This window comes from Curcuma longa, chromosome 2 (genome assembly GCF_044706935.1).
Source record: "Curcuma longa cultivar G26 ecotype Majalengka, Jawa Barat chromosome 2, ITB_CL_G26_1.1, whole genome shotgun sequence".
NCBI lineage: Eukaryota > Viridiplantae > Streptophyta > Magnoliopsida > Zingiberales > Zingiberaceae > Curcuma > Curcuma longa.
In genome coordinates, this window is record NC_133862.1 from 5,843,107 (window position 1) to 5,861,045 (window position 17,939).

General features: G+C 36.9%; 2 protein-coding genes across 3 annotated transcripts; one reads left to right on the forward strand and one right to left on the reverse strand.

Moving 5' to 3' along the window:
* The first annotated feature begins 3,757 nt into the window (after window positions 1–3,757).
* LOC141822434 (V-type proton ATPase subunit F-like) lies at window positions 3,758–7,396 on the forward strand. 2 transcript variants are annotated; one of them, XM_074709885.1, is made up of 5 exons: window positions 3,758–3,867; window positions 4,514–4,608; window positions 5,613–5,694; window positions 6,505–6,587; window positions 6,925–7,396. In XM_074709885.1, exons 2-5 carry the CDS (start codon window positions 4,546–4,548, stop codon window positions 7,087–7,089), a joined length of 393 nt encoding a protein of 130 aa, XP_074565986.1. In that variant the 5' UTR covers window positions 3,758–3,867; window positions 4,514–4,545; the 3' UTR covers window positions 7,090–7,396. The 2 variants fall into 2 exon arrangements, with proteins under 2 accessions (XP_074565986.1, XP_074565987.1); XM_074709886.1 differs by having other exon boundaries at window positions 3,766–3,867; window positions 4,536–4,608.
* A 3,505-nt stretch (window positions 7,397–10,901) lies between these two features.
* Window positions 10,902–17,917, reverse strand: LOC141816892 (phosphatidylinositol/phosphatidylcholine transfer protein SFH13-like). Its single transcript, XM_074704617.1, has 15 exons — window positions 17,810–17,917; window positions 17,244–17,310; window positions 16,819–17,125; window positions 16,591–16,690; window positions 15,551–15,817; window positions 15,383–15,460; window positions 15,212–15,313; window positions 15,081–15,130; window positions 14,900–14,999; window positions 14,674–14,772; window positions 14,490–14,588; window positions 13,215–13,371; window positions 12,626–13,005; window positions 12,035–12,109; window positions 10,902–11,272 (listed from the first exon to the last, which is right to left on the reverse strand). The coding sequence occupies exons 2-15, from the start codon at window positions 17,248–17,250 to the stop codon at window positions 11,255–11,257; spliced, it is 1,839 nt and encodes a 612-aa protein (XP_074560718.1). The 5' UTR covers window positions 17,251–17,310; window positions 17,810–17,917; the 3' UTR covers window positions 10,902–11,254.
* Window positions 17,918–17,939: the final 22 nt, after the last annotated feature.

Sequence of the window (17,939 nt, forward strand, 5' to 3'; positions counted from 1 at the left end):
TACATTGTTTCTCGGCAAAAAAAAAGTTTTTTTTTGCCTAAATCATTTGGCATTTTCTATGCTCTATGTCATTTTCATGAGCATAAACTAATATACAAATCAGCTGCATTATACAAATTACAAATTTATGTCATATTTAATTGCATCTCAAGTTGATCCTTTCAAGCTTAAACAAAGCAGCTGCATTTATATATAAAATTACAAATCTGTGTCATATTTGACTGCGTCTTAAGTTTATCAGTTTAAACTTTTTAATTGTTGAAAAATATAGTTCGATCGAGTATTTAAATCTCGCTAGCTACAAACTGTTTTATAAATTAAATTCCCATTTAAAAAACTCAACTTGGAGTATAATTGGAGAAAATAAGATCTGAAGCATCTTTTCGTAAATTAATCTATGACACCTCTGGCCTAGAAGAAAAGAAAAAAACTAAGGGAAAATTAATAGAGATCTTAAACATCTTAATTTCATTAGAAGAAATTGAAGGAGCATGTAAATATCAATTATGATAGGCTTTTTGGTAAAGTGCTAATTAAACTATATATATAATTTGCTTCATTTGTCTAACTATTTTGCTTCAATAATCAATCGCACATTGCTATATCTACTGCACTCTAAAATAATTAAGGGTGCTAAAGAAAAACCGAAGTACCTGCAAGTTGCATCAGGCGTCCAAATTGTATTCTTTCCAAACTTCTCCATTTTCATATTTCTTCCCTCTCCATTTTCCAAGGAACAAGGAAACATCAACAATATGATAATATCATCATGGAGTTTGTACTGAAAGGCTTAGCAGGTAACTTCATGGAGCCTTTGATCGGGAATTAAGGCTGCTTGTTTAGTTGTCTAACAATTTGATGTGCATCATGAAGTTGAGATGACCTCGAGAAACAGCAGGATTCTCTCACCAGCTCTAAACTGATCGTTAGCATCATTTACGGTAAAAATATAAAAAAGAAAATATCGAAATTAAATGATAATATAATTAAGAGTAATTAAAGAATATATTAATTATGAAGATAATTTAGCGAATTTAAAATTATAAAACAGTAGTAATAATACTGATTTTAAATATTACTGCTCTACCTCCTTTTTATATTTCTTTTGTATTTTATTTTTTAGTTCTAAAGAAAGATATATATGGCGTTTGGTTTGATGTTTTTGTATTTTCATTTTCTTTTTTTTTGGAAGATGTTGTTTGGTTTGATATTTTTTTTTTATTTTTTATTTTCTGAAAAATAAAAAGTCATTTTATAAGAAACTAGTCAGAAAATAAAAAAACATTGCCCTTGCTTGCCTTTCCCCCTTCTCTACCCGCAACAGAGCTAACTCAATCTCAAGGGAAAGGGGGAGCCGTATTGAACTATTATGTAATACGAATGTTCCTTAACTCTAGAAGTAATATACCGGAATTTGTTTCAATATTTTAGTTGATAGATTAGATTAAGAATTGGAGGAAACTTTCTTGCCTATAAGCTCGTTTTTGCTGTGAACATTGGATATGTGACTAGATCAAGTAATTCTATCTCAGAAGTGGAAATATCATGTTTTTTTAATGGCATCAGGTGTATATATTTTTCTCCTGAGCATCAGGTGTTTGAGTTTTGTGCAATATGGGAGCCAATAATCAAAATAGTAATACATGCAATATTCCTAAAGAATTATTTTGTTTATAAATAAAATTTTATTTTATTTATAATTTTTCATATTAACAAACCAAACGTATTTTTCAGTTTTCTTTTTTAGAAAATAGAAAATAATATATCATACCAAACACATTTTCTGTTTTCTAAAAACTAGATCAGAAAATAGAAAAATAGAAATAGAAAATAGAAAAATAGAAAATAGAAAAAAAATTTCAAACCAAACGCCTGTCTTTTTAAAGATATGAAATTTTTTTCTATTTTCTATTTTTTATTTTCTATTTCTATTTTTCTATTTTCTGGTCTAGTTTTTAGAAAACAAAAAATGTATTTGGTATGATATACTATTTTCTATTTTCTAGAAAAAAAACTGAAAAATACGTTTGGTTTGTTAATATGAAAAATTATAAATAAAAATAAATTTTTATTTATAAACAAAATAATTCTTTAGGAATATTGCACGTATTACTATTTTGATTATTAGCTCCCATATTGTACAAAACTCAAACACCTGATGCTGGGAAAAAATATATATACATCTGATGCTGAGGACAAAAATATGCCCCATCTTATGCATTATAACACACTCAATTAACAATAAGTATTCAAGTTCTCTGTTTTTTGTGACAACAATGCAATGCATTAAAATTTGAAAGCATGGAATAAACATACACCCATCTTTGTGAATTGGTATGTAGCATGCCACAACACCAAAAGCAAAGTTGTTGACGATAACAAAGTTGGGTCCAACGAAGTCCAAGATCACCCTCATCTTGAAAATTCACTAATTTTAACAATTTATTTGATAAATAAATGCATGTTAAATAAATAGGATAAAATAACGAGATAACAAAAACTGAACTAATAGTAAAAATATTAACTAGAACACTGAAAGTTTATCCACAATTCCAAAAATAATCAATCATAACAATCATTCATAACAGAATCAAACCATGAACTGTACATAGATATTACACAAACACTTACCATTAAAAAAACATGCTATTTCTACTTCTGAGATATAATTACTTGATTTAGTCACATATCCAATGTTCACAGTAAAAACGAGCTTATAGGCAAGAAAGTTTCCTCCAATTCTTAATCTAATCTATTAACTAAAATATTGAAACAAATTCCGGTATATTACTTCTAGAGTTAAGGAACATTCGTGTTACATAATAGTTCAATACGGCTCTCCCTTTCCCTTGAGATTGAGTTAGCTCTGTTGTGGGTAGAGAAGGGGGAAAGGCAAGCAAGGGCAAGGGCAGCATCAACTCTTAGTAATTTGTCCCGAGAAAGCGATCTTAAAGCCCGACCACCAACGAAGCCACAAAACCTGTTCTGCAACTCTGCTGCAGAAGAGGTTTTGTGGCTTCGTTGAAGACAAAAGGAGGGGAAAAAACAAAATAATCGACACAAAAAATCAAACTATTTCGCATGAATCAAAGTGGGATCAAACAATTGGACCATCGAACAACCAAACCCTAGCAAATACTCACGAACATGGAATCAGATGGTAGAGGAGAACTGACCGTTGCCTGCTGGGCGGAGGAGGAAGATGTCGCGACGGAGGAGGAAGAGTAGAGGAGGAGCACGCGACGTAAGAGCAGTACCCTAATCGCACGAAAAAACTCTGCAAGGTCGGTGGCAGATGCCAAGACAGAGGAGGAAGAGGAGAGGAAGAGGAGCACGTGGCGCGGAGGAGGAGCACATGCAGCGAGGAGGAGCACGCGGCGGGGAGGAGCACGCGGAGGAGAACCTCACGATGGGGAAAGGAAAGAGTTGTGTCGCGGGGGAAAAAAAATCGCGGATTAAGAAGGCCGCGTTTTCTTATTTTCCACCCGCGTTTTCTTATTTTTCGAACTATTTTCTTAAAAAATAAATTAAATATATTGTTTAATATTATTTTTTTAAAAAATAAAAAATAATATATTATATCAAATTTATTTTCTGTTTTCTGAAAACTAGATCCGAAAATAAAAAAATTAAAATTAAAATTAAAAAATTAAAAATTAAAAAAAAAATTCCAAACCAAACTCACTTTAAAATTTAAACTGATTCCAGAAACTTCAGACGGGAAGACCTAACCGTCTCCGAAGAGGTAAATTACATCGGATCATTCCGATCAAAGTCCGACCCGTTATGAATCTTGATCTCGTCCCAATCTCTCTCTCTCTCGTGGACGCAGCAGCGATCAAGGAGCGTCACCGATCGGAGGCGACGGTGAGTATTCTTCTCTTTTTCCTCCTCCTTCAAGCATTTGATTTCTCATAGATCGATCGGTTCGGAACGATCTCACTGAACAAGTTAGGAGGTTTGTAATCTCTCCACAAAACTAGGTTTAACGCTGTGTTTTCAACCCGGAGGCAATTTTGGTCAACGTTTGCTTATTTGTCAGATCAATTGTTCATTTTGATTGAATAGTCTCTAGAAAGATTTGGTGTTTTTTTTTAGAAAGTATGCGTGTCAGATGAAACCCGACATCGTATTTTGGTAGGAATTGTTTGGCTAGCTGTGTCCTGTGCGATATACATGTTTGAAAGATGTTCGATGGACGATTTGAAAGCTTCCTAGATAGAAACACGAAAATTGACACGGTTGTGATTGTAGCTTCTCAAAGATTCTTGTTTTGTGATGGGCATACGGCATTTGGGTTCCGGCTTTCCATTGATAAGTTTATTTCAGGTTGAAAATTATTCTATGCTTTTGTATTAGTAGAGAGTTTCAATTATTTCAGCAGGGTTTTTATCAGTCTTGCTTGCTTGATAGATGTTAGAGGTTCAAACGTTTCCTGATAGTTGGCCAGAAATATTTATGCTTTCCCCATTTATGTTTCCGTCATTTTAATTTTTATTTCTACTGTTTTTAGCTTATGCAAGTGCTTGTTAAAGGTTTCTCATAATGGCTGGAAGAGCTCAGATCCGGACTAATAGTTCTGCCCTTATAGCTATGATCACCGATGAGGTAAACATTTTTACCAGTTGATCAATGTGTTGTGTGCATTTATCAAATCTCTTAACGCTTTAGATAATAATTGAATAATTAGGAAAGAGTAGGCAATAGCCAGATATCTAACAGATATGGATTGGACAATTTCCGAAATGGAGAGTTTATATAAAGAGTTGAAGCCGTTAGTACTTGAGAAGGTGTTTAGACGTGCTTTATTTGACTTTTGAGCACTTTTAGCTTGTTATACTACAAAGTGGAGAAGTTATCTGTGAAAACACTAGCAATCATATCGCATTTCTACTTCTGTTTGTTGTCTCGTGTTACCAAGTTGAAAGAGATGATACCTTTCTGCATTATAATGTCTTACAAAATTTCTACTAGCAAATATGTGCTTCGAAGGTTGCATTCCTCTTGTAATGTTTAATTTAGCGTTATAAAATTGGTTCACTTCTGCAAATATGCTGTAGTTATTCTTGGTTTTGTTAAGTTATGGATGCCATGAAATAAGACAACCATTTACATCATACCGAGGCATTTAAAGTTCCATTCAATCTCATTTTTGACCTTGCATGTGATCATAGCTTTTTTTATCGTAAACAAAATCGGTAAATGTTAAGGGATTGAACTAGAAAGCTCTTGAAATAACTATTGTTTGTTTACTCTTGTGCTCCTCTTACATGTTCTTTCATTCAATAAGAATAAAGCCTAGTTCAACTAATGGAGTTCATGTATAATTTGATGTGCACTTCTGCATATCATCTGTTGACATTTAAAAGATCTAAACTTTGCTGTTTTGATCAAATGCACTAATAATTATATTTCAGAAAGTTGCATTTGCTGCAAGCCTGCAAGATCACTATTATATCCTGTATTTTTTTCCATCCCATCTGAACTTGTGACAGAACGATATGTTGCTAATCTACTAGTAATTATTGTGCCAATTATTCATGGTATTATATCATTCTAGACATTCTGCAAATTCAGATCTAAATGGATGGCATTTGTTGCTTCCATGTTAGGACACTGTCACTGGTTTTTTGCTCGCTGGTGTTGGGAATGTTGATATTCGGCGAAAAACAAATTACCTTATTGTGGACTCAAGTATGTTGGTGGATTCAGTAGATTGAAATTCTTTTTCTTTCATTCTTTTTTCTGCTGTCACCGTAGGACCCTTCAAATGCAGGAATTTAACTTTATATATTAGCCTATGATGATTCATAGATCTATTTTCTGCCATTTATGAATGATTGATATCCCAGTTATTTTTTACAATGCTATCATTTTATCACCAATCATTCAACTATACCAATTGTGTCTGCTGAAACTCATGGTCTATAGAAAGTTGTATCAGTTAGACAGAAGATCAAAGGGCCTCATATTTAACTGGTTTTTGAAAAGATGTTTTGACTATTCTACTCTACTGATAGATTATGAACAATTTACCAATATACATATCCATTAGCCTCAGACTTGCCGCTGACAAGTGTTTGAGAATGTTTAAACATAAAAACTAGAGTATGGTGACTATCCGTGTATCAAATCTTCAACTTTTCCAGTGTTGTGCATGCTTTGTAAAAGTGTACCTCATATGATAAAATTGTCCTTTTTCTTCAATCTACAAAATATCTAATTCTCTTACCTTCAATGCTATTTATTCCTTCTTGGAATCTTCATGTTCATCGCTTGTTGATGAACATAAGCCACAATTGTGAGTAATTACCCCCTGCATAAGTCAAACTATATACTTGCTCCCCTTCCTCTTTTTTCTAGTTAAGTAAATTAACATTCTGCTTTTATATATCTTAGTGTTAGTAGTTAAGAACTACTCCTTTAATAGTCATCACTTGAATTTTGATTTGAATGTGTTAATTCTTGTAAATAATAAAGTTGCATTTGATCGATTCGTTTCAGAAACAACTGTGAAGGCAATAGAAGATGCATTTAAAGAGTTCACCTCGAGGGAGGACATTGCAGTTGTTTTGATCAGCCAATATGTAAGTTGTTTATGGTTTCTCGTGCTCGTTGGTTCATCTATGCTCTAGTGCATGCTGTCATATAATTTTTATCTCTGTCCTGATTTGAAGATCAAAGTAATTTTCAACAAATAATGGAAATCAATCATTTAAAAAAGATTCTTTTTGAATGCTGTAACTGCCCTATATATTCGTTTCATTTTTTTTCCCTCTTTATATTTCACCCTTGCTAAGTGTATTCTTTTGATCTATCCAAGGACTTGGATTGATATGGAGACTCGTATAATCTTTCATGTTTCTAACTATTCAGTTAGTTATAGCAAGGTGATTGATTGATCTGAGTTTTGCCTTCTTTCAGATTGCAAACATGATCCGCTTCCTAGTCGACAGCTACAATAATCCTGTGCCTGCCATCTTGGAGATTCCATCGAAAGATCATCCATACGACCCTGCTCATGATTCTGTTCTTTCTCGTGTGCGGTATCTCTTCTCCGCAGAATCAGTAGCCTCAGGAAGACGCTGAACTATTTTTGGTTTCCATGCAACCGATCGATCGATCTATCTATCCGTCTATCTCTCCCGGTTTGCTTCTCTTCTTCCCTCCCTAAAGTTTAAACTCTATTTTTGTGTATAATAATCCTCCGTTTTAATGGAGGAAACAAACAAATTCTCTTCTGTCGATCTACTTCTATCCCTAGTTTCAACCGTGGTCTTGTTATATCTACTTCTCCTGTTATTACACATGAAGGGGTGTTTCATCATGTTGTGACCTTCATCCTGATGGCCTCTCAGTACTGTTGTTCCAAGTGATATGGAAGAGAGGTAAATCACGGGGTGCTTCTATGTTCAAAGCGGATGTGCATGAAGCTTATATGTTATTAGGTTGTATTATATACCCTACTAAAGTATATCATACATTTTATCAAATTATATCTTAGATGGACTTTCTATTCCTTTCACTTTCTTAATGTTTCAACATGAAGATCTCTAAATGAGGGATTTGTAGCTTCTTTTGAGCATCAAAAAAAAAACAAAAAGTTGTAATCTACAATTGCTAGCATCAATTAAAATTACTATTTTATATTAATTTTTAAAAAATGACATAAATTATTATTAATTCAATAAAAAAGTGAATTTTCTACTTCAATGATTTTACATAGTTGGTTTCATAATCATATGTGAGAAGGTAAATCGAGAAGTTGTAGTTGATCATGATGGAGGAGGATATTGTTTCGATTCGTCAAGATTCGATCTTTATCTACTTTAGTAATTTTGATATGTTATAATTAACTTAATTATGTTTTAGAGATCACACAAATTACTATCATAATTAATCACATATCGTTATTCAATTTGATTTATTTAGATGGATATTTAAAAAATCAAAAAATAAAAGAGTGGTGTCTTTATCTTATGCAAAGATGAAATCTATCATCCTAACAGTTCTACACAGTTAAACTCATAAAAGAGGATATTATTTCTACTTAGATTCCAAGAATGGTGCTTCTATGAAAACTACACAGAAGAAGAATTAGTCCTGGAATGACATATTCTTTATCATTATAAAGATTGAATAAACATATAATAATAAAAAAAGATATATTTCGAAAATTTAAAGTCTCTAAAACTATTTCATGCATGGATCGGTAAATCCCAAATCGATTAGAATATTTAGCAATGCTCAACGGAATGCCAATGATCTCCTTGAAACTATTCAGGAAAATGCGTAAAGATCAAATTTTTATCTCAGTTTCCTTCTGATTCGAGGCACGGCACCTGGTTGAGATCGATCTCCGACCGCCCGGGCCTCGCCGGCGCCGCATGATGCACGACCTCGGCCGGCGACGGGGCTCCCCGGCTCGCGCTCCTATCGCAAGGTTGCGACGTGGCGGCTCGATGAGTGGCCTGCTGCGCCGCCGCTTCGTGGAAATGACGGCGTTGGTGACCGCCGAGCGCCTGCCCGCTCGAGAAGCTCAGGTTGCAGCTCTTGCACCGGTGCTCTGTCACAGCAGCAGCAGCAGCCGCCGCCGCCGCCGCGTCGTTCTCCGCCTCCTTGCCGTTACTAGTAGAGTTGTTGATCTTTTCCGTCTTGTTGTGGCTGGCTCGGTGTCCGCCCAGAGCTTGGTGAGAAGAGAAGGTCTTGAAGCATATGGTGCAGACGTATCGACGTCGGTCCTTCGCAGCGACCGAGGAGGAGCTCGCCGTTGCCAGATCTTCAACCCTCGCCTTTTTGGACCTCCTGCAGCTCGAAATCGACGTTACGTACTCATCCAACTCATCAAAATCGGATCTTGGGAGCTTCTTCCCGGCGGCGATATAGGTCAAGATCGCCGCCGCCGCGGAGGCGGCTTCATTGTCTCCGCCTTCATCTTTGCTGCTAAAATCGAGTTCCTTCCGACTTCTCTTATCTGTCGGCCGCTTCACCGGAGCTCGCGGCGGCGGCGGCGACGCCGCCGCCGCCGCCGCCTTGTTGTCCTTCTTCGTGGGTGGCGGTGCAGCGCCGCGGTAGTCGCGCTCCGGGTGGCATCGCAAGTGGCCGAACAGGGCCTTGTCGGAAGGGAAGCTCTTCCCGCACTCAGGGCAGGTGGAGCTCTCCGCCGCCGCCGCTCGCTCCGCCACTGGTTCCGCCGCCGCCACTGTCTTCTTCGTCAGGGGCTTGATTCGTATCCTGAGATGAGTAGCACTGCTCTTCTCCTCCATGACTTCAGCTCCCATCAACGCTCGCCTGCGCAAGAGAGCACACAAACACAAACACAAACACAGAAGAAGAGATCAAAGAAGCCGCCATGAACCGAAACCACCATTAATCTTTCAGCTCGCGAAATCGAAACAACACCTTCCGATCAGTTTCCGAAACTCCAAAAGCCGCAACAAATCCCACACCAGATCCTCCCACTCAATCCGCCAAGCTTGAAGAACAATAACTGCATGCGCAATAAAAACACACCACGAAACCGAAAGCCCAGCTCCGAGAGCTCAAACCAAGGCGAAAGGAGCCGCCTCGCCTTTCGCCACAGAATCGATCGCCGAGAAGCACTAAGCTTCGATTCAGTGAAAAAGGAAGACGACGAGCTTAAGCTTTTTATGCTCGATCGAAATAGCTAATCAGCTCACCTGATAAATCGAGCTGGGTATCGCCGCCTCAGCTGGCGGCGCTCCGCCTGCCCGCTTCTCGACCCTGGAGCAAGAGAGGAGACTGTCACGGCGGCGCCGGCGACTGCGTCGGAGCAGCAGCGGCGGAGCGAGCCTACTGGCGCTTGCAACCTCCATGCGCGTTACTTACGCTTGCGCGTGCGCTCCGTCTGTTTTGGAAACCCATCAAGGGGGTGATCCGGAGCGATCTTGGCCGTCCGATCGCCGCCAGGAGATCGCCTTCCATTAAATTAAAGATTTCGATTTATTGAAATTGGAAAAATCTTTCCAAAATTTTCTCTTATCTCTTCCCTTAAATGCCCTTCCTTCCTACTATTTTATTGCCCTTCTATCAATTCTAAATTTTGCTTCTAAAAAAAGTTTTTGATTAATAAAAACTTGAAGGTTTAATACTTTCCATAAAATTTAAATAATATATACTCCAATCACTAATACCTAGCTAGCTAAGCTAGCTAGCTCATGTCACACCTTAACTCGATCAATTTGATTTAATTCAAGTCGGTTCAATTTAGTAATCCACTCGGAATCTATTTGCTTTCTTACGATACAATCAATCAAGTTATATCTTCCTAATTCACCTATCGGATAAATCTAAAGCACAATATATGCACATTCAAAAACTGACCTCCGAGATATTCGTTCTATTTCGGAGTACTAGTAAAATCTACTTTGAAATATATAGAAAAAGAAGAAGCATGAGGTAAAGACATAGTAGGGTTAAATGTATTACATTACTAGAATCTACTTGGAAGATCTAATAAGTATGTTCCTGAATGTTGGGAAGAGAATCTATGGTTAGTCAAGTCAATCGAATTGATCAAATGAATCCAACAGTTCTAGTGGACCAGACAGGCTAAGCTCGACCAGACTGACGTGTTAAACCGATTGAATAAGTTCGGTTAAGCCGGGTTGATCAAATGAGTCATATACTTCTAGCAGACCAAATTATGGGCTCACAAACTGAGTAGACTAAGTTGGGCATGGCAAGCTAAATGTGGTTGAGCATTCAAAAGGCCAAGTGGACTAGGAACACCTGATGGATCGAACCGATCTGATCGACCAAGTCAAATGAGTCGAACAAACCAAACACACCGTTGATAATAGATGCATTCTACATTCTCAGCTGCTTATCTTTTTCTCTTCTGGAAAAGAAGAACATAACATATCATTTGGAGAAATTCAATGGCCAAACTCCACAGAAGATGAGTGTTCAAGCATTGCAAAAACTACCTTAACAGAGACGAGCTATCCTTACAAAAGAGTCAGCTTCCTCAGTGAAGCCATAAAATTCCTATCGTCGCATTGAAAAACATTCAACTGAACAATTGTATCAATATATGCACAAGAATAACTGTGACTTTTGCTGCTTTTTTTTCCTTTCCTTTTTGATTGTTGTTCTTATCCTCTTTCGCCATACGACATCATCTTTCCCGGGCTCGTTGCGCAAATGATCTCGCGTGTCGGTTTGAGAGGGCAAAGTATGAGTGTATTCGGGAGCAAATCTCATCGGCTTCAGGATGTAGTAAGTAGTCTTTTCAACAAAACTTTCTCCTCTGCAAAGAAACATAAAGACATGCTTGTTAAAAACCAGTTCATATATCTAAAACTCCACAAAAATTCTTAGCTGTTCATCCTAACTATTCTATTACTTCATTTCTTATCATTGAGCCTTATTTCAAAATTCAGTTCTAGTTCTACTTAAAAATTTTAATCTCTAAAACACCCATTCGAGTAATTCAAGTTTTGAGTTTATTTTATGTTACACTGATGAATTAGCATAATATACACACCAAATGAAATTTAATTACAAGTAGTAAGTTCAGCTATTTATAAAAGATAAAGAAGCAATGTTTATCCCCACTATTTGGAATCAACATCATTAATCTTAACTCTTTATTGAGCTCTATATGCAAAACTATATCAACAATAATATTTAACTCAACATCTTCCACTTGAGTCTCTAATTTATTTAACTCTTCTAACTATAGAATTTTTTATCTAATTATCTGCCTCAAATAAATGCTCTTGTCATTGATGTAAGTGCTTTTTATTTATTTCTTTGTAAAAACACATAAAAAGATGTCTATATCAATAAACTCATGTACTCTATATTTCTTCATTAGCTGTCTTAACCAAATTATTTTTAAAAACCTTTTGTGTCATCTCTTGTTCTTTGTTCAATCTGTTCTTCCCAAAATTTCATAGTTCACTTGGTCAACAACCTTTTTTCACAATAAAAAAAAAATCTTTTACAAAATTGATCATCATTTCAATTTGTGGACAAGGTAAACATATTGCATGCCATTTCAACTTACATGGACAATAGAATCTTTCAAAGCCTCCAAAGCTGCCTCAATCTCCATTTGCTTCATCATCGTTGCTTGCAGTACCTGAACGAAGAAAAAATGATTTGAACATGGTAGCCAACAAAAAAAAAAAACTTCAAGATCCAAGAGAAACACGCACGAGAGAAGAATCATAGTTGAATCGTTGAATTCAATAGCAAGCAAATATATGAGCCCGGACCAAACATGTATAGAAAAAAAAAACGGCCGAATAAATCAAGACAGCAGCCTGATATTTGTCTTGAATCTGAAGCAGTACACCTATGAACCCATGAGGGAAAATATAATAAGGCAACTCACCATAGATTATCAGGATAAATGTCCACATAGATCATGTATAAAATAGCATGTAGAATCACCCAGATAGACTCAACCGATACACTAGTTGTGCTGGAGCCTAAAGCATGATATTACCATGGTAATTCACTTTTCATTGCAAAGAAAATTATATGTACTCTCATTTAAAATGCTAGGAAGAAGCCAATAGACCAAAAATATATAGGTTAAATCACTATAGAATATATGGTGTTATAGCAATATGTTGTAGGAGTAAATACTTACTTTATTTGTCATTTGGAGATCAAACTCAACACATCTTATCCTATCCATAGAATCCAATATCATGTGCTCTTTATCCAGAGGGATCTCGGCTGGCTTACTAGTAAGTTGGTTTAAAATCAACTCAACCCTTTGAAGGCGCTCCATGTAAGCACTAGCATCTTTGATCATGGTTTCAGTAGTGGAGTACTTTTTATGTGACAAATCCAATTCGCTTGACAGATGAATATTCTCCAACCTTCTATCCTGTCTAGACCTTAACATTCGAAAGAAGGATAGCACTTTTATGAGAAATGCAACCAACATTCTTGCAAGAGTGTGTAGCTTTCCTTCTCCTGCATTATCCTTGATGTTGTGCCTCTCAGCAACAGTGTTTGGTGAATCTAAAAGGGGAAATAACTCTACAATTACAAGACTATCACAGAAAAATAGGGAAATAGAAATAGAAATAAGCACAAATTATGTGCATCTTAGCAGTATTGCAAATGATCTGAAGTAGCTAACATTTACTTTCCATCACCAGGTGCTAGTACTAGTGCAACTAGAAAGAAGTAGTTGATAATTCAGTTGAGTATATTAAAATGTTCAATACCAAGTGAAGTTGAAACTGCATTTGCAGAGCCACATGCAAGATCTCGCACTGTCCACACTGCAAGCGGGGATCCAGCTTCACCAATATCAACAACTTTACCAATTGAGACAAATTGTTCATCACAGCTATGATAAGCACTCAAATCTGGCTCCCCAACCTGCCAAATCCAATGATGGAAAAATTAATCACAAAGTGCAAGGTTGTAGGAAGTGCATGTAGATTTGTGGATTGATGTCTAATTATTTTATGCTCCTTTGTTAGTCCATTGATCTTAGCATGATGAGCATCTCCTAATGTTTCTTCTCCAACTACGAGACTTGGACACAAGCTAGAGACCTGCATAAAAGTTACATCTCTTTATCCTACAATGTGATTAGTAATCTCCTCCAATTGCATCAATCAGAGATGAGCACTCATATCAGTAAGCTGTCACTTCTAAGCTTTTGCAATTGATTTCAGAGACATCTTTCAGGTTACTTTAGATGTCAGAGTCATGCAGAATTTCTTGGACAATCTACTCCCCATCATGTTCCTTCACACTGTCCCTCCTGAGATGGACCAGTAAAATCCAGATCTTTGGAGGTTCAGCCTTCCACATCTATTAGGTGTATACATGCAAATGCCACAAACTTCCACCTTAGTTCCACCATCATCCAATCCTATGGTGGACCGATCTGCTTTGATGGTTCAATTGCTATCTAGAGGATCATGAAGCACTCGAGGAGGTCATCAATGAGGTGGGAGGGTTATGCTAGTAGATAGGGAAAGTCAATATGCTTTCATTGTGGGAAACTTGGGCATGTCACAGATGTTCTCAATGTGGGAAACTCAGGCATAAGATTTACATTTTATCCAGCTAAGTTAATCCATATAATCATTATTTTTTCACTATTAATTGTAGGAATTGGGAATGGTGAATATTTGTTTTTATTTTTCTTCCCAGATTGGAGTGAGTCACTTTAGATTTATTTTAGACAGGCTGTGAAGGAACTAGTTTGGCAGCAAGGAAAAAAAATTTAATTCCAATTAGGTATGTGATAGATACTAAGTGGTTGGCTTACTTTAGTTAGAATTCAGCAACTATGCCAACATCTCCTGAGTTCAATATCATGCAAGAACTACCCTCTACTCTCTTAGACAAGATTCAGGGTTCACAATTGATATTCATTTCAAATAACTCAAACATTTTTATTACCTTGGGTTAGATGAGCACTAACACAAAGTCCAATAAAAAGTGAGATCTTAGTGCCAATTACCAGTCATATTCAAACTCACCTCTTTACGAATTAAAGTATACTCAGTTGATATGACAGGAGAACCAACATCATCAACCTCGGATACTGATTCAGCAGCCGATGTATCACTATATCTTTCCTGTTATTATAAGAAGAAGAGTTGAAAGGAAAAGGTTTTTGAGATCAACTGGTTAATTAGAAGGCTTAAAAACTCAGAATCATGCCTTCAAAGAGTTCGGCATCATAGAAGGGATTGAACTTTTTTCTCCGTCATATTTGTGTCTGCTTTCCATTAAGTGGTCTGCATCAACACCTTGCACAAGCTTATGGGTGAAAATAAAGTTAAAATTAGATTTCTTTCTTAGTCTACAAAGATACAGCTGATAAATGATTGTAGTTTCTTCATAAATTTGGTTGGTTCTGCTTTTGCAGTCAAAAATGAGATCCTACCTTCATGATCACTGGATCTTTCCAAGGTCCTTTATTAGATCTAAGACATCCTCCATCATAATAGCATGTACATGTACCGCCAAGAAATTCAGGAAGTTCACTGCATGCATAGTATTATATGAGAGAATTAAACCTTGCAAGGTAGAGAAAAGAATACATGATAACATAAGCTCAAGAACACCTTGAATGAATTGCTTCAAGAAGTCTACTCTGATATTTGGTTCCTAGGACCTGCACCTCCAGAATTTAGAACATAATAGAAGACCCAAGAAAGAGTCAAGTAAATTTGTCGTGATGGATACATTTTCTTACATGTATCTTTGAAGTAGTTTTGGGATCAAGAAAGCCTTTTACAGTATTCCAAAGAAGCTTGAAACCATGGCCAGCATTAACGATAAACATTTGATGCAGTGTCTGTGTAAAATGAAATCATAAGACAATTATGAACAGTAGAAGCAAGTTGAAAAGCATCTTAGAATATACCTCAGGATAATAATCACCATCTATTTTTTGCATATTGAGTAACAGGTCTCTGGCTGTCTTGCTGAAATTCTTCAGGCCCTGGATTGACGACAAATTGAACATCAGTGGATAAGACTAATCTGAAGGAAATGAAGAGAGCAAAGGTAGTTGTCATTGTGAGAAAAATACCACGCCTTGTACATCCAAAATTGTGGTCGATGAATGTATGTGCCTTTTGGCAGCAATAGAGCATGCAGGAAATTTCTCAGCCAGAGCTCTCTCAAATTCTTGCACATGATACTTTAAGTACCGCTCAATTGTGGTTATATGCATGAGCTTATTTGGCTCAACCTTCCCAAGCCTCTCAATGTAAACTGGCCTACCCTCCTTGTCAACGCCATGATATCCATGTGGATAACAGCGCAAGACTCTATCGAGTTCTTCAAATTCGAACTCCTACACAATAAATTTAAGAAGCATAATCTATTAGATAGTATCCATAAACAAGTGTTTCTCAATAGATAATAAAAAATAGAAACCGAATCGAGAAACATTCTTTGGTGAGGTGTGGCATACAATCGTAATGTAACTTATTCATCCCCGGTGTTGATTCAAGAAACAGCTTTCTCATTGGATAGATTAGGTGTTGTATTTAGACCATTGCTGTTGACCTTGTACTTGGACAATGACTAAAATTGGATTGATCCACCTAAGACATGTATTTCAGTAGATGATCTTGATTGGCTAAAGAATAGGTATTAGATGCATGGCAACACATGAGTTTTCTAGCTAAAGCATGTCAATCTTCTTAATCATCTGAGTTCTGGAACAATTTTTTTTTCAGTTTCTTTGCAATCTTAGAATGGCCAGGGCAATTTTAATACGCTGCCCTGAACTAACTAAAATTTATACTTGAACCTTATCTTTCATAAAACATATTGGAAGAAAAAATAAGTCCTTTTATTCATTATTTTTTTTAGAGAGACTCTCTAAACAAGTAACTGGCTTCAACACATCAAACCAAACTCATCTGCCGAAAGATATAAACAATAAAGCCAAAGATTTCGGCATTACAAGAAAAACAGCTCAAGTAAGATTTCAGAGGCTTAAACCCAAAATAAACTGAAATTTCAAGTCATTTTCTATGTTAATTCAAGGTACCGTAGCCATTCAATGTAGATGCTTATTTCGTGCATGTTGGATTTCTTAACGAAAACACACAATCTTACCTCCAGAATTGTGTCCGTTCCAAATTCTTTTCTCCATTGAAGCATCTCAGCCCACATATGGGTTGCTTTATCGAAGTCAAATTTTCTGGCCTTGAGAAATCTGTTTATTAAACCATACTTAACAATCATGATATGACCTGAGCAACATGACCAAGCATTCAAAGCTCACCCCACAGTTGCATCAGCACATGGACTTAAAGATCATCACATATCTTAAATGATTCTAACCTGAGCAGTGTGTGATAGTCATCATGTCTGTTAGGCAACAAGTCCTTGGCAATGAGTTGCTGTCGGAATGAGTAGACTGCTCGCTCCTCTTCGGCATCTCTCACATCCTCGATTGAAACCGAAGGCACCCTGAAGTCGACTCTCCTCCTCCCTCGTTTCTTTAGAGAGTGAGTGAATCTACAGGAAGCATTCAACGCTTTTTTCTTAAGGGCTCCCATTCTTGTTCGCTGTCTCTCCTCCTCAGAGTTCTCCGCATCTGATTTTCTTTCTTTTCTCTGCTCGTAGTTCAATGGACCTCCAACAAAATCTGCACAGGGGGCCGGTTAATGAAAACAAAAATCGATTCGATTCCGAATGTTCATTTCGTTCTTCTTTTTCTTTCTCATTTTTTCCTCGGAAATTAGCATGATCATATAAAGGACTACCTGACATTTTCAGTTTAGGCGCAACGAGATCTTTTGCTGGAACATCAAGGGATCAAATGAGGTGAACCTGACACCAGCCATACGAGAGCAAGTTAATCATACAAAAAAAAACACATTTTCCGGAATGCATTCTGCAGTGACGAAGATCCATAATCACACTGAGCAAAATGCAAAGACTCGTACACTGGTTAAATTAATCGAATTTTTTAGACACCAAGAACTGAATCTGAATCATCTTGTTTTCGTCAGATCAAAACAAACCCCCAAAGTTTACCAACACGGGTAAGTAAAATCCATATTTTTCTTATAAGAAAAAGGGAAAGAGCTCCAACATTTCAAGGAAGAATCACTCGACAGAAAAGTAGATTTCCACTAAAATAGGAATGCGAGAGCCTGCAATGGTTCAACAACTCATTCTCTTCTCAAAACCCATCCATGATCCAACTCAAGAAGCGGACTCAAAGTTCCAATCTTGAGATGCGAAACCGATCGAAGAAGCTCAAATCACGGGACGTCGATGACTACCTCACGTAATTGGAAGAATCAATGAGGGATTTCGCCAATACCGGAAAGATCAGCTGAGATCAACACCCGCTGCTTCTTCTCCAGCTCCTCCTCTGCTTCCGATGCCGCTAGGGGAGCGGCTTCGTTTACCCGCTACTTTTCATGGCTACGGCTCGTGAGGGAGAGCGCAGC

Excerpts from the sequence above, each read along its gene's own strand:
- LOC141822434 (XM_074709885.1), top strand. The coding sequence starts at position 4,546 with ATGGCTGGAAGAGCTCAGATCCGGACTAATAGTTCTGCCCTTATAGCT. Across the intron at positions 4,609-5,612 it reads TAGCTATGATCACCGATGAG|GACACTGTCACTGGTTTTTT; the intron begins GTAAACATTTTT and ends CTTCCATGTTAG. Across the intron at positions 6,588-6,924 it reads TTGTTTTGATCAGCCAATAT|ATTGCAAACATGATCCGCTT; the intron begins GTAAGTTGTTTA and ends GCCTTCTTTCAG.
- LOC141816892 (XM_074704617.1), bottom strand. Across the intron at positions 15,131-15,211 it reads AAACTACTTCAAAGATACAT|GTCCTAGGAACCAAATATCA; the intron begins GTAAGAAAATGT and ends CTGGAGGTGCAG. Across the intron at positions 12,110-12,625 it reads ATCTCCAAATGACAAATAAA|GTACTGCAAGCAACGATGAT; the intron begins GTAAGTATTTAC and ends TTCTTCGTTCAG.